Below are 16,786 nucleotides of genomic sequence, written 5' to 3'. Positions count from 1 at the left end.
ACTACCCAAGTGCCCCACTACTGAAGGAGACTCCACCTTCTGATATCGATAAAGATGGGTTACCTTATTTTTTATTTAATGAAAATACTAATACTTAGGCTATATGAATAGACAGAAAAGGTGTTCTAATGATTTGGAAAAATACCAGTTTTTCTCACATGTCCATGATAAATTCATAATTAGCTTAACTTGAGGAGAATTTCCAGCAGAGTTACCGATCAAGAAAGGTGTTTTTTGTTGTTAATCCAGACTGTACATATACTTGGACATTTATGATTGGTTAAAACTCTTATATGCAACAAGAACATAATGATATGATTCAGATTCCATGATAATTCAAAAGTTTGCTGAATTTGACACTAAAAAATAAGGAAACCCATCTTTAACAGGAATTAAATTGACTTACAGAGGATCTCATAATGCAGTCGAGCGCATTGTAATAAACAAACGTCTCGGGAGATCCATTCAAGTCCATGGGCTCCACTCATCTTATTGACCCACTGAAAATAAACTCTATGTAAAGATCTATTGAACACTGTGTCACTGAATTGAAAGAGTCGGTGAGAGTTGGCAGTTCTACATTTTATTCATAGAATGTGCGAGCCCAACGGTTCCAATAACGGAAAATTACGAATCATTGTACCGAGTGTTTAAGTGTCGTCTGCTATTGAAGACCTCGCACGTGCAGAGATTCCTGTTATTAATATGCAGGTTGTAATATGGTGGTGATTTGAATATTGACTGAATGGGAAGGTCACGACTTCTGGTCGAGTTAGGATCTGTTTTCTCAATGGAAATGTTAATCATACACGAGCTTGTATTCTGATCCCCTCATCTTTCTGTCAATCAAATCCTGCTCATTCAGACATAGCCATCAGTTTCCTGGTGAGGATTTCGTATCCAAAACACACTGTCGGCATCATGAGATAAGCTCTACTATTATTATTTTCTCCTATGTAAATGTGTATTTGTAAAAATAAATTCTTGTGGAAGAAGTCTTCCACTTCACGGGCCCAGACTCATGTAGTTGAGCCACTGGAAATCAGAGGTATTATATTGACATTTTCGGCGGTGCAGGCGCGTATCTAGAAAATGCCTGAGGGTCCAAAAAAGAAAGGTCATTCTGATTAGACGAGGGCCAAATGCCTAAAGCTCCTTCAGGACGGGAGCCTGAGGGCTGTTAGAGGCCCCCATAAGCCAACGGATCTCAAATGTCTTGAGATGAAGGCTTTATTTATTCTTCAAACATTTAAATCTGCTACAGTCCTTTGGCCTATGTAGCAATAAAAAAGAGAATTAAAAACCACGCGGGGAACTCCTCCTATGTGCATATTTGGAAACGTTAGCAAAACAAATTAGAAAACGACCGAGGCACAGGAAAATGGAATTAAAAAAATCGAATGGCGTATAATTAATTAAGGTAAATGATATATGAGGTCAATCATGTCAGAATTGAAGGTCAACATGAGAAAGAAATCAAGAAAACTATTTAGGTTAACAACTTGGGATGGTTTCATTCTAGTTGCTTACCTATCTGTACCTTGATCTCTTGGAATTGATCTTTCCTGGATTATCTGCACTCATTTAAAGTCGACTGGGATAATGAGGACTCAGTACCCATTTACAGCTGGATTGACTGGAATCATAAGGAAAGATGACTTATTCAGTACCCATTTACAGCTGGGTCGACTGGAACAATGAGGAAAGATGACTTATTCAGTATTGATTTACAGCTGGGTTGACTGGAATATTGAGGAAAGATGACTTATTCAGTACTCATTTACAGCTGGGTTGACTGGAATAATGAGGAAAGATGACTTATTCAGTACTCATTTACAGCTGGGTTGACTGGAATAATGAGGAAAGATGACTTATTCAGTACCCATTTACAACTGGGTTGACTGGAATAATGATAAAAGATAACTTATTCAGTACTCATTTACAGCTGGGTTGACTGGAATAATGAGGAAAGATGACTTATTCAGTATCACTTTACAGCTGGGTTGACTGGAATAATGATAAAAGATAACTTATTCAGTACTCATTTACAGCTGGGTTGACTGGAATAATGAGGAAAGATAACTTATTCAGTACTCATTTACAGCTGGGTTGACTGGAATAATGAGGAAAGATGACTTATTCAGTACTCATTTACAGCTGGGTTGACTGGAATAATGAGGAAAGATGACTTATTCAGTACCCATTTACAACTGGGTTGACTGGAATAATGAGGAAAGATGACTTATTCAGTACTCATTTACAACTGGGTTGACTGGAATAATGATAAAAGATAACTTATTCAGTACTCATTTACAGCTGGGTTGACTGGAATAATGAGGAAAGATGACTTATTCAGTACTCATTTACAGCTGGGTTGACTGGAATAATGAGGAAAGATAACTTATTCAGTATCACTTTACAGCTGGGTTGACTGGAATAATGATAAAAGATAACTTATTCAGTACTCATTTACAGCTGGGTTGACTGGAATAATGAGGAAAGATAACTTATTCAGTACTCATTTACAGCTGGGTTGACTGGAATAATGAGGAAAGATGACTTATTCAGTATAAATTTACAGCAGGGTTGACTGGAATAATGAGGAAAGATGACTTATTCAGTATCAATTTACAGCTGGGTTGACTGGAATAATGATAAAAGATAACTTATTCAGTACTCATTTACAGCTGGGTTGACTGGAATAATGAAGAAAGATGACTTATTCAGTACCCATTTACAGCTGGAATGATAAGGAAAGATGACTTATTCACTACCCATTTACGACTGGAATAATGAGGTAAGATAACTTATTCAGTATTGATTTACAGCAGGGTTGACTGGAATAATGAGGAAAGATGACTTATTCAGTACTCATTTACAGCAGGGTTGACTGGAATAATGAGGAAAGATGACTTATTCAGTACTCATTTACAGCTGGGTTGACTGGAATAATGAGGAAAGATGACTTATTCAGTACCCATTTACAGCAGGGTTGACTGGAACAATGAGGTAAGATGACTTATTCAGTACCCATTTACAGCTGGGTTGACTGGAATAATGAGGAAAGATGACTTATTCAGTACCCATTTACAGCTGGGTTGACTGGAATAATGAGGAAAGATGACTTGTTCAATACCCATTTACAGCAGGGTTGACTGGAATAATGAGGAAAGATGACTTGTTCAATACCCATTTACAGCAGGGTTGACTGGAATAATGAGGAAAGATGACTTGTTCAATACCCATTTACAGCAGGGTTGACTGGAATAATGAGGAAAGATGACTTATTCAGTACCCATTTACAGCAGGGTTGACTGGAACAATGAGGTAAGATGACTTATTCAGTACCCATTTACAGCTGGGTTGACTGGAATAATGAGGAAAGATGACTTGTTCAATACCCATTTACAACTGGGTTGACTGGAATAGTGAGGAAAGATGACTTATTCAATGTTACCAGACTTTCATTGAAGATGATTGTGTTTAATGCTCATCATCTAGAACATGATGTTTCAACCTGGGGGCAAGTTTTGGGGGTAATGAGGCGCTTTGTTGTGGAACAGATTTTATTAGACAGTTATAATTTAAGTCATTCTATTCAGTCAGGCTATATTCTCCGACATGAAAAACATTGCAGGGAAAAGCTTAGAGAAAATCGTGAAAATAGGATGGAAAATGGGTAATACAATCAACCAAGGGTATTGAAAGTTTTAGAAGTTTTTAAGGACCTAATTAATTCAGATTAGTATTAGCTGGTAAGCAAAAGACAAGATGTCTGACGAAGTGTAGATTTTTAACGTTTGCCGCTTTGAAGTCTGAGCAGATGAGTAGCATACGACCATGACGTCAGAAATGTATCAAAAATGTTGATCACCCCTAAAATATAAATTGTCGTCTGTCATAAACAGTGATTGACAGATGGGTAAATGACCAGAAGGTCAGCACGAGGAGTCTAAATAATGAATTATTACGAAACAAAAGAGTAAATAAATCCCCTTCAATGACCCTAAGATTGATTATGGCACGTCTCGACCCCTGACACTACAATTAAATTATGAGTTGCGAAACACACATGACGTTGATTTGTACGTTTTTGTTTTAAAAAGGAAGACGACTACCGCCGAAAGAAGATAAACGAACATTACTGTGTGATCCGGCGTCTGTAACGGTCATTTCAAACGTGAGATACTATAGATAGGCCATGAGGGAACTTATTTTTTTACTATATTGTACTGCCATTGTATACACTGCAAGTAAGTAATTGTTTCTATTTAATTCTGGGTGTGGCACAATGCTTGATTATTAAATTCTAACATCGAAAGTCAGTAATTTTTTTCATATTTTAGTGGGCGTTGATCACTTTGTGTGGGTAATTTGTTCACACCTGTACTTAAATTTTCAGTTTCGAATGCTATTGCCACGTGCAAGAGTGTCATGTATATTCTCGGGGGCAGGGACATGTCATTCTACTAGTCATTGTACTATAATTTCTTAGTCCAAATGTTATTAGCACCTGCAGTGGGTATTTTTGATTATGGTGGAGAGGGGGCAGGGACATGTTAGGTTTTTTATTTCTCTGTTTCCATATTTTGAAAATACACGTCTTTGTAGAATTCATATGTCTATATTTCAGGATGTCAGGGAATGGGATTCGGAGAGCCTGTACCAAGTGTTGGAATTTCTCAAAACCAACAGGATGCTCTACTAGCTTTACTTGGTAAGCGAATTTAGATTTATTTACAAGTTGTTTGAGGAAATCGGCAAATAGGATCAAAGCATCGTCTCTTTAGTATACATTACATGTATTACATAATCATCGCGTCTCTGTTACAGCTTTTATTAGGCACCGAGACGAGGTAATGAATTTTCATGACTCCACGTGTCTCAGAAACTAGCCAATCAACACAATTCTACGTATAGTAATTTTTTGTAAATGTACACACGCACGAGACTGGTGAATTTTACATGAGTTTGGCTAACCCAAGCATAACCATCCACAGAAAGACTAGTCATTAAATGTTTCCCTCGAAGATTTCAATTGGTTGTATTCGCTATACGTACAATCCAAATAACTGGCTGCATTTACAAACCTTTGTGATACAATAAAGGTGGCTATTGTAGTCAAGGTATCAGAGGTAGTTCGTAATAGTTTTACATTGTGAATTTGAGGTGAGCTTTAAACGCGATGCCAATTTGTCCGTGTTCTTTTCAAATAGAATTGTATATATACTTGACTAAAATGATTTCAAACAACTGAAAGATGTGCGCTAATTCTGACCAATCATAAGCCTCTAGCATCACTGGAAAACTTTATTTAATGACTTGTATTAGGTATAATAAAACGATTAATCATAAATCTAATTAAAAACTCGATATCCATTGTTTTAATGCTTCGACATCTACTTACGCTTTTATGTGTACATGGGATGTTTCTATGCTCTTCCACTCTAAACCGATAACTCTATTAACCGAAATTGTCCCAGTCCAGTAGGTATACGAAACTACGTATGGTTGTTACATGCAAATAACGCACACGAACGTAGTTCACAGCCATTTTGAATCTCTACCTCGACTTATTAAGTCGAATTTAAAAAGGCAATATTTCAACAAAGCCTTCAAATCACAGTTTAAGGTGTAGAGATGGCTTTAAATGTGATTTGAAAGATGTGTTGAAATATTGCACCCCTTTTAAGAATTCGACTTATTAAGTGGAGGTTGTGATTCAAAATGGCTGTGAACTACGTTCGTGTGTGTTATTTCCATGTAAGAACTTGAACCACACGTAGTTTCGTATGACATAAATTTGGCTGTCTGTCTTACCCTAACACATGTCTTTAATTTGCCTTCCCATATTTTCAGCACCAAACCATCATCAATCAGGACCCAGACCATCCAATAACATCATGGGTCATCTTTCTGTAGGCAATAATCAAAACCCATCGTCAAACCATCAATCCAACACTCAGTCTTCTACCATAGGTAAGGTACAGCCTCAATTAATGAAGATGAAGAAAATTACTCGATGTCACTTTTTACCAGGCTTTGTCAATCGGAGAGTCTAAATTGCTAATATTGTTTATTTAGTACAATCATCATACACTTTTATTGGTAAAGAGGAGGGAATAGTACAAATTAGTTTAGCTAGAAACATTTATAAAACAGAATCTCCGAGTAGACTACAATTCAACAGTGAGTGGCATAGCGAGGTTTTCATTGTGGAGGGGACCATACCAGCACCGCGACTTTCCTTCATGGATTACCATTCACAAAACTTTCAAGATGAGTAATTTATCTCAGCATAAGATGAGCATGAAAAACAGTAAATGTAAATATATAACACCCTCAGAATTGGTAAATTTGACTATGAAGCTATTTCAAATAATGGCAAACCCAGTATTATGATTCAGAAGCCTGATTGAGTATGCCGTTATGTATGATCTACTATATTTTTATTTTCTTTTAGGACATCCTGGGTTTGATATGCACAGCCTGATAGAGATGATCTCCGGAGGACCAACCGGAAGCACAGGGCAGTCTTCCACGAAACGTGGTCCACCCTCCAATGTGCAATCAAACTTCCATGACCCAAGTCAAACATCTTCTCAAAGTGGCACTGGGTTCAACCCCCAACACCAGTCTGGAAACCAAGGTGGATATTTTGATATCGTTCCCGAACCTTCCCAAACCAGCAACTACGATCCTGCACCATCGGCTTCATCAGGCAGAAATCGGCAGGGCAGTTTCCACGATTCCACTGGATTCTCATTGCCTCAACCAAGTGGAAGCAGACACAATGGCCCCTCCCGCAATTCTCATACCCAGGACCCAATGATTGCAGCTCTAGAAAGAGCACAGAAGCAACCTTCCAATTCAGGTAAAGCTCGCTTAAAATGTTTAGACTGGAGATAGGTGATACACTGTTGCATGTAGGAAATGTCTAAAGCGAAATGGGTGGGGGCAATACCCCTTGAGACCAGCTGCAAAGGTTTCCCAGAAGTCAACGGATTTTAGTTGACCTAATATGAATTATGAGCATTTTGAGAAATAAGATTTAAATACAACACCGGTGATTCACGTCGTGTAGTGTTTACAATCAAGAGACGTTAATAACATTATGTTTCTTTCTTATTCATTTAGCAACACTTAGGGACAAAGATAATTCATTTCACCTGACGATGACAATGTAACTTGTGGGTACTATTAAACTAAGGAGTAGTGTGTCTTATAATTTTGTTTCGTTCTTTAATGTTCCTTTCTTGTTATTTTCAGGAATGAATCAAGGAAATCTGCCAGGAAACGCTTTACCAGAGATGTTCGGATCACATCCATGTAAGTAGAGCCACCATTGTCTATATTATTTTTATTATCTTGGATGTTAAAGCGATTGTAATAAGTTTTCTTAAAAGGTTTTATGACTCTTGTATATATATTACTAGCAGCATCAGTGAAAGTTTCGCCATAAAAGCTTCGTTATAGTGGAATTAAAAGAACCATAGACGTCTGACTGGAAATTGGAATAGTGCATATTGAAACTATCAGTGTCCTGGATACACATGTAAATGTTTTGAAAACCTCTTTACAAACCAAAATTAAGTGTATTCTATTGGTAGCCATAATCAAAGTTATGAAGCTTTTCTAGAAATATGTTTTTCCAATTTCCAATTCACTGTGAGTTCCATTCTGATAACTGATCAGTTCGTTAGATAGGCTTGGTATGCTCACTCTTGCGGAAATCAGCATCTCCATCATAGAATTTATTCTAGGAGCTCATCTTGTAAATTCCTGAGAGGTATATGGGAAGGAGAGGTGAACATTTAAATTTTTCAAGGATACAACTTAGTTTAATAGTTAAGGATTCTTCTTAGCACCTGGTCTTTGGACAAAACCCTTGGCATTGAGAGTCCACACAGCCAATAATGTTTGTTTCGTACAGGGCCCGCTACTTATTAACCCATTCTGAGAGTTCACACAGCTAATAATGTTTGTTTCGTACAGGGTCCACGACTTATTATCCCATTCAGAGAGTTCACACAGCTAATAATGTTTGTTTCGTACAGGGTCGCAACTTATTATCCCATTCAGAGAGTCCACACAGCTAATAATGTTTGTTTCGTACAGGGTCGCGACTTATTATACCATTCAGAGAGTTCACACAGCTAATAATGTTTGTTTCGTACAGGGTCGCGACTTATTATACCATTCAGAGAGTTCACACAGCTAATAATGTTTGTTTCGTACAGGGTCGCGACTTATTATACCATTCAGAGAGTCCACACAGCTAATAATGTTTGTTTCGTACAGGGTCGCGACTTATTATACCATTCAGAGAGTTCACACAGCTAATAATGTTTGTTTCGTACAGGGTCGCGACTTATTATACCATTCAGAGAGTTCACACAGCTAATAATGTTTGTTTCGTACAGGGTTGCAACTTATTATCCCATTCAGAGAGTCCACTCAGCTAATAATGTTTGTTTTGTAAAGGGTCCACGACTTATTATCCCATTCAGAGAGTCCACTCAGCTAATAATGTTTTGTTGATATGTTTCAGTAAGCGGTAAGACTTCAGGTAATTCAGTATTCGGATCGTTATTAAGAAATTCCCAGTCTTCCGGCCACCCTACCGGCTCAAAGCAAACCATCCATAAAAACCCAACTTCAAGTATCTTAGGTAAGACCTTGGTGTTTTATTACTTAGATCTTAAATGGAATTCGAAACTTCTCACACTGTAGTTGAAATGGTGCAAATGGATGCTACAGATATCCCCGACACACAAAAGCTACAAAACGGCTGTATTTACATCCAACGCCTATTTACTCCGACAAAAAAAAGTGGTGAACAGGGTGTTCTTTATATCTGTTCAATATCATTAATAGGCTCTTTTACAATTTCTCTTTTCATTGTTATATAGGCAGTAAGTCAGGAGCTTCGGCCACCTCGTCTACTTCCGGTTCGTTACCAAGTGGTGCCGTATCTCAAGGATCGTCCGCACCTAAAGCTTTTCGACCACCGAACGTGTTCCAGATGAAGATGCAAGCCAAGATGTATAATATGAAGGCAGCTAAAATGGCCCCAATCATGCAATTGTATGAACAAGAAGGATGTATTAATCCAATTGCTTTCCTCCCTGCCAACATCTTGGAAGGTGCAAAATCAGCCTTTTCAAATGGATGCCAAGATCCCAATACCAAAAACTACTGTAATATGGCCCAACTCAAAACACCGGGATTCACACCTGCCAGAATGAACACCCAAATTCTTCTACAGTCTATGCTAACTCCGGAATCGAAGACACGAATTGGATCTATGTTATCCAAAATGTCGCCCTCCAATATGATGAGCGGTGGAATGAGTGGTATGATGGGATTCGGCGGTGGAGAAATGATCAATGCTGAAATGTTGGACCGTGTGATGAAATTACGACAGAGGTTATTCCCCTTAGAATGTAATGAAGTTGTTTTGACGTCCATGTTTAAAATCGGCACGTGCTGTTATGGAAAGGGTATGTACACAGTTATCTCCCTTTTATCAAATTCAGTCGCGAAAATAGATCGAAACATCTTACTCTATTCCAGCCTCTGATAGATATATAGAAAGTTATCGCCTGGTGTGGGTCTGGTCTTCTGCAGCCGATAACTGTCAACACAGATTATGTTTATGAATTAGCCCTTTGGGTTTGTCGACTCGGTATCCCTTTCAGAGTGTCTGATAATACTTATGTAGTGTTTGGAGACTGTGCCCTCTATTCAGGGAGTCTACATACCTTATCCAACATTACTATAGTATTTTGACTTTAAAACTCTATATGCCTTTGAGTGAGTTTTAAAACCCTACCACTCAACCGCAACAACCAGAAATGATTTCTTTTAGGGATTAATGGATCGTGTATCTAGGCGTAGTAGGGCGATATTCGCAATAGCGGTGGTTCGGATTTAAAACCCATCACATGGTCAATAATTTGACGGTTATTTCTATAATTATTTTTCATTATTTTCTTGTATTTCAGTTCAACTCCCAGAGAGATACATCATGTCGCAGTTCCTGTCTAGATCTTTTGGTGCCAAATAATCATTTTAAAAAATGGTTCTTCAAAACACAATCAGAGGTTTAAGGAGCCTGATAACGATCACTAGTTGTTTATGGTTGCGAATAAGAATATTAGTTATAAGTTTCGAACGCAATTCCCATATTACTGAGTTGTGAGTTGCAAGTTGCGTTCGAAACTCATGGTCACTATCATTATTCGTAACCATTTGTTTTTATTACTCTTGAGAAATTAGCGATTGTTCCTACCTTTTATAAAGATATAGGAATAGCCTTAAAGGGATATAGCCGACAAGCACGACTGATAGAGTTTAGAGTTTTAGATTGATAAATTCTCTATGTAGGTAAATAAACTGTATCCTTTATACGATTGTATTGTATATAGAATTGTTATCAGTAGTGTAATTGTTAACATGTTTTGAATTTTATAATAATAAACATATATCATATTGTTGAAACGTTATCTTTACATCGTCAGTGAAGACTCGGTCTGCTTCTGGTGGTATTACGAACTGCATCTAATAGCTTGACTGCAATAGCATTGAATCAAACCTTTGTCGACAGTTTATAAAGCTAGGCTTTGATTGGCTGTGTTCACTAGCGTACAATCTAAACAAGACATTACAAGACACAAGAAAGATGGCTTTTGTAGTCAAGGTATTAGACGAAGTTCGTAATAGCTTGACACTGTAAATATTGAAAAATAAAAGTGTCTTATGAAGTGCAATCCTTTCGCAAACCACAGGTAAGACCCCATTTTAGTATAGGTCACAAGAGATGGCAGGGGGGATTCCATACAGTCCGTTTCATTGAAGATATTGCCAATTCCGACCTCACAAAACTAGTCATTTATGGCCAGGACCAATAATACCCGTTGCAAAACACTTTTACACAAACGTCCTGTGAATTTAATTTGTGCGAACTTGTCAAATCAGCAACCCATTATTGTCAACCATTGCACTAAAGAGTTTTAAAAAGTATTTGACAGGGAAAGAATAACATGGTTTTTCTACAAATTGTGTTTTATTTGATTATCCAGGATGTATGATGAATGATGATGATGATGTACAATGATAAATGATTCAAATCAATAATAAAAACCCTAATATCACCACCAATAATGAATGATATATTGACATATTGGCCCTCTCACTAGACAGGTGCCCGTTTTACCAGCTACCTTTTTTTAGAGTCAATGGTTGACCTTTGGCGAAGACACAAAACTTGAAAATCGACAATCGACTATAATCCATCAAGTATCATGTCACCAAAAATATCTTTATATACTTATAAATAGAATAAATCCCATTGCCCCCAGGCGTCACTTCCGTTTGTATATTTATGATGAGCCGAATCTACGATTGGGGCATAAACCCAGATTCTTCTTGTTAGGATCATGCTTTGCTTTTCTTTCATTTATATTTCGAACTTATGATACAACGCACTATTTAAAGGTGCCCTCATACCTTAGCGATTCCCAGTTGCGTATGGTGGCGAACAAAGCAAGTGATCGTGAGAATCGAACGCAACTCAAAACTCAGTTGTATGAGAGTTGTGTTCGAAACTTATGTCCGTTATTCTTATTCGCAACCATACACAACTGGTGATCGCTCTGATGTAAGGGCCCCTTTAACAAAACATTAGCACATATCAATTTATCAAAGAGAAGATATTCTTATCGGCTCCTACGCCTGGGAGTTTGAAAACAAATTCTATAGTCGTTCACTTCCGATTTAAAGTGTTATTCATGTCTTTAGGCCATTATTTCGGAGAATTTACTCCATTTTGCGTACATCTTTGCCGATTTGATGGAATTGGAGCTAACTGAAAAATACAAAAACACAATCTGTTAAAAAAACACAATAGAAAAACCTAATAAAGAGTGTGTAAATGACGATTTTAACACCGACTTTTTGTCCGGACATTATTCCTGAGTCTACATTATTACGACAGATGTGCTCGATCTATTCCGTTCTTACTGAAATGATAATCAAAAACGGTGGTTTGATTTACATTACAACAATAGGCGTATTTGGTTTACAGAACAGTACTATGTTCCAGAACCAACGTGTGTATTTGTATCCAAAACGTGTGCACCGTATTTGAACCTGCAAAATGGAATAAAATTTGGCTATACTCAGCTATGTGCAGCTCACAAAAACAGAGGTCCTGTGCGCCATTAAGCTTCGAAAAAGCTTCTAAACTATCGAACATCCAATTCAACATTTAAATCATTGCGTGTCCCCGAAGTCTTAATAATCCTTAGAATTATAAAATATATTTACCATAATATGGGCAGCACATTCCGATAATTCCCACTTGTAAACATTTAGTCATGGGTCTAGTGTATGGACAAATATCTTTCTGGGTGGTACAGCCCATGGGCAGGATAGCTCGTAATGGTGATTCGTTATCCAGCGATCTGTGGCAGCCCAGTCTCTTAGCAATTTTCATATCTTGTAGGGTAGCCAGGCCTCTCTGTAGGGCTGGGGATCTGTACGCCAGCATTTTTAACATTCTGCCCTTGGGACCAGCCACTAAGTTGGCCAACCCTGTCAACTGTGCCTGGTTCACTGAAAAATCGAGATTGCATAAGAATTGATAGTTTGTCTAAAAGATCATTTTAATCTATAAACATTTCGTTTAATGTTTTACACATTTGAATCCCTAAATTGAAACGGGTGAAAAAACTAAAACAAAACGAAAAAAAAAGTTCCAACAAATCGCAGCGCCACAAGAAAGGCAGGACATATTTACAATATTCATGATGCAAATCTGCAAGGGGATTTCTGAAATCATCGCCCTTTTCAAACCGCTTCAATTATATGATCCAAAATCATTTCGTGATAATAGATTTCTTAACCATCGCAAATAGTTCCCTTTATTTAAAGGACATTAAATGCTCTAAATAACACCTTTGAACCATTTCAGCAATACTTTCATTGACTTTAAACCTTGCCTTTATGCAAAATGAAAAGTTCTTTATTAATGAGATGCTTTAATGTTGTTCCAAATTTCCAGGCATCTATCTGTATCTACCTTGCAATTATCACAGGAGAAAATAAATGATACAGAATAACCCTTGGAAGTTAGGGAACTCTTAATGCCACCTTATGCTGAATCTATTAACATAATTAACACAAAAACAATTGAACTGAACTAGAGAGCTCATGGTGCCACTATACAGTTGCCGATTACATTTGAATTTTTTATTCTTATTTCATAACAAATTAGTATAAAATTTAAATATATGCATAGAGCAATCATTTCAACTCTTCAACTCAAATTGAGATGTAATGCCGTTTGAAATGAACCCTGGAAAAACAAATATCACTAGAACTACAAAATAGAGGCCAGTTCCTTACCAGCAACGAATGCTAAAAACATACACAGAAGAATCCAGATTTTAATATTGGCCATTGCGAAAGATGTTATTTCATCCCAGTCCAGATACACACCGTAACGATCTCTAGTCCGCACCGAATTGGAGACGAAGCAAATATATCCAGGCTTTTATCTCTCCACAATCGTGTCTTAATACTGGTTATTACTGACAAAAAAGCAGTCACGTGACGTTCATTTTTTCACAAAACGCAGTATTTTGTTGACAGTTAGATGATGTATTTTAGAAATTAACGAAAGACCTTTACAATCAGCGGCAGCACCCGTGGGGGGTACAAGGGAGGAAAAATGGTGTGCAGCTCCATTTGTAACCCAACTTTATTTTTGACAAATTTGAAAATGTGATTTTCATACGTTTTCACAACAATATATGTGTTAAAATACACCAAATTTATCAACCCTTCGAAACTTTCGTGGGTGAACCCTCTCAGAGACTCCTTGCGACTATGGCGCCTTCAAAGAATTGCGGTATTTTGCATTCAGTTTCAACAGTTATCCCCGATTGAGCCAGTCTGCCCCCTATTTGTACCCCCAACCTCGGGAGGCTGGTGTCGCCACTGTTCACAATCAAGTTATTCTGGTGTTTAGTCACACATAAATTACATCTTAACGACCCTCTATCATTCATACTTATACCGCTATATTTTATAAAAACTTGGGATGAAGTTGTCCGGTTCTCATGGATATGAGGTCTTACCCTGGTAATAACTGAAACTTAATCACATGGAGATTTACGACCTACTTTTCTCAATCTGATTCAATAACCTTACAATTTATTTTTCTTTTTTCTGGTTTATTTCGTCTCCGTTGTAATCTAACAAGTTTGCTACTACAGTCCTTTTTTAATGACGTTATTTCTTTAACCAATCAAAGCGTGTACGACCCGTTTCTCGATAACTATATGTATGTCGAATTGTGGGATAGCGATACCTCAGGTAGAGCAATATCGTTCGCTATCCCACAACCATTGAAAAAGAAGTGAATTTGCAGTCTCATTTTGATTAGATTGTAGGCTATATTGTAGGCTACTTTTCTGAATATGGTTGTTAGGGCAATTCAGTCTACTCATTTAACATTTCAACTGTCGAGAGATTTTTAACGTGCACAGCTTATAGCACGGTTTATTGTCCCATCCGAACGACTCTGTCCATTCTGCCCTTGGGACAAGCCACTAAGTTGGCCAACCCTGTCAACTGTGCCTGGTTCACTGAAAAATCGAGATTTTTCCATGTCAGCCCCTCTGAACTATATCACTGACAAGGGGAAACGGATTGAAAAATCCAAAGGTTTCATCTCCAGAATAAAACCCAAACCTTTAAGATAAGCTTGCGTCATAATGGGGCAGAGATCACGGTCGCTAGAAATTCCTTCATTAAATTTATGACCGTAATGAGTCTGTGCTTGACGTCACTTCCGCTTTAGTTGCCACACAGACTGTCAGGAGGCCAAAAACTGTCGCTGTTCTGTCGATTGATGACGGTCTGTACAACTATAGGAAACATGAACATGTCAACATTAGCAAACGTCAAACAACATCGCCAATCCTAAACATGCAATTGAAAGAGACAACCAACGTCAACTAATTTGCATCAAAACACGAACAAGAATAACTTAAATAACTCTATTTATAGAAACCCCAAGACTTTGATCATAGAGAAGATACTCAACACCTATAGGCTATACATGTCTTTCGTGATTTTCCTAATTTGTCAATATTGCTTCGACTATAATGATTTTGTTTTCATATGAATAAATTCCATACAAGCAAGACAATACCGTCAATCAAAATTCTCGTCCAATTTAAGGCAAAATTGAGAGTAAATGTTGTATAGTAATGGACACTTCTAAAGAGAAGTACCATCAGGTCTTTCGAAAAGATGGTCTGTTTCGTACGACATCCGCCACTACTCAAATGTAATAAGCGAAGCCAACAGTGGAATAAGGGGCAAAATGATACCTGCGGTAATTTTTGCAGCCTAGTTTTCTCTGTCAATGATTTAAGTCGAAGTGGCTGAAAACTTTTAGTCGTTCGGATGGGACAATCGGGGAGCCCGTGTGATACAGGCTGTGCAAGTTAAACGTCACTCGACAGTCACCGAATGTTCCTCTGAATTGGATTGGTTTGAAAATCGATAATCCATAATATGAGCATGACCCCCATTTGCACTATCAACTTACTGTAAAGTAGGTCGTGATTTTTGCTCAAGTCCTTGCTTCTGGTAAGGCTGGTGGGGGTTGATTTAGTACCAATTTTTCTATAACGTTACCATAGGGTGAAGTGAAGCCGACCCTCCACTCGCAAATTATTCCCCATCCCGCGCTCCCCGCCCCTGCCCCCCATCCTAGTTTAAACTCCATTCCTGACAGTGAGCCTGTTTCGTAAAGTACATGGTTAGGAATTCGACATTTATGAATTCGAGGGTCATAAAACTTTATCCTAACTAATCCAAATAACTCATCGTGTCAAATATGGATGTACTTTTTTTAATTTTCTCAAATGATTTACAAGATTTTACAATTTGAATGAAATGTGTAGTTTCTTGTTTACGTCGCGTCAAAAGCATGTCGTTTGTTACAAGAAAAATAACTGGCTGTTGCGTGAATGTCAGCTATGATCTTGAGATTCTTTGCGTTTTGACAATTACTGGTTGAATAAAAGACCAATGGATTTAGGTTTGACTTTATGGTAGGGTACAAAACTCTATTTTATAAGCTCATTAAATTTCAGACCATTGGGCGTACAACATCATGTTAATAACAAAACACTAATATATAAACTATATAGGGTACTATTCAATGTGAATATGGAATTACATAATTGAATAATGAATAATGGAAGGGAGAAAACCCTTGATAAATTGTGAAGGGATGATCTAAACAGTAAAGAACATCTCATTAATAAACTAAAATTTAAACCCCTACTTTGCAGACCATTGGGCATTCAAATACAATACATGTTTTATAAATCCCCAAATTGGTGGTTTGAAACCAGGAACATCATAAACATAGTTTCGGAAGTATACTATACTGTGATTGATCGATCGATTTGAAATATCACAAATCAGAATATCAGCTTGTCGACAGGATCATCCTTTAAAACTGTCATTGGCCAACCTTTTCTAAGGATAACCAATCAGAAATACGTACATTTCGAATTTTAGGACGACAAAGTTCAAGGTAAAACTGGCCAGTAAAACTCACGCAAGGTTCTTACATATATTGTCCGGTTAATAGCTAGTTATAATGAAATATGAATAAATTACAAACTGGACAAGGTGTTTGTTCACCTTGAAACGGGCACATACATCAGTTTAATAGGATAATCTGTTGACACTTTGG

The 16,786-nt window shown here is 37.4% G+C and overlaps 2 protein-coding genes across 2 annotated transcripts; one reads left to right on the top strand and one right to left on the bottom strand.

Moving 5' to 3' along the window:
• The first annotated feature begins 4,139 nt into the window (after window positions 1–4,139).
• Window positions 4,140–10,500, top strand: LOTGIDRAFT_231010 (hypothetical protein). Its single transcript, XM_009051029.1, has 8 exons — window positions 4,140–4,253; window positions 4,634–4,717; window positions 5,860–5,979; window positions 6,464–6,874; window positions 7,270–7,329; window positions 8,552–8,671; window positions 8,913–9,503; window positions 10,008–10,500. Exons 1-8 carry the CDS (start codon window positions 4,202–4,204, stop codon window positions 10,067–10,069), a joined length of 1,500 nt encoding a protein of 499 aa, XP_009049277.1. The 5' UTR covers window positions 4,140–4,201; the 3' UTR covers window positions 10,070–10,500.
• A 551-nt stretch (window positions 10,501–11,051) lies between these two features.
• On the bottom strand, window positions 11,052–13,521 carry LOTGIDRAFT_231009 (hypothetical protein). The gene is made up of 3 exons (XM_009051028.1): window positions 13,411–13,521; window positions 12,331–12,618; window positions 11,052–11,869 (listed from the first exon to the last, which is right to left on the bottom strand). Exons 1-3 carry the CDS (start codon window positions 13,463–13,465, stop codon window positions 11,799–11,801), a joined length of 414 nt encoding a protein of 137 aa, XP_009049276.1. The 5' UTR covers window positions 13,466–13,521; the 3' UTR covers window positions 11,052–11,798.
• Between the last annotated feature and the right edge of the window lie 3,265 nt (window positions 13,522–16,786).

This window comes from Lottia gigantea (assembly GCF_000327385.1).
Source record: "Lottia gigantea unplaced genomic scaffold LOTGIsca_16, whole genome shotgun sequence".
In the NCBI taxonomy this organism is placed as follows: Eukaryota; Metazoa; Mollusca; class Gastropoda; family Lottiidae; genus Lottia; species Lottia gigantea.
This window is presented reverse-complemented; position numbering and strand designations above follow the sequence as displayed.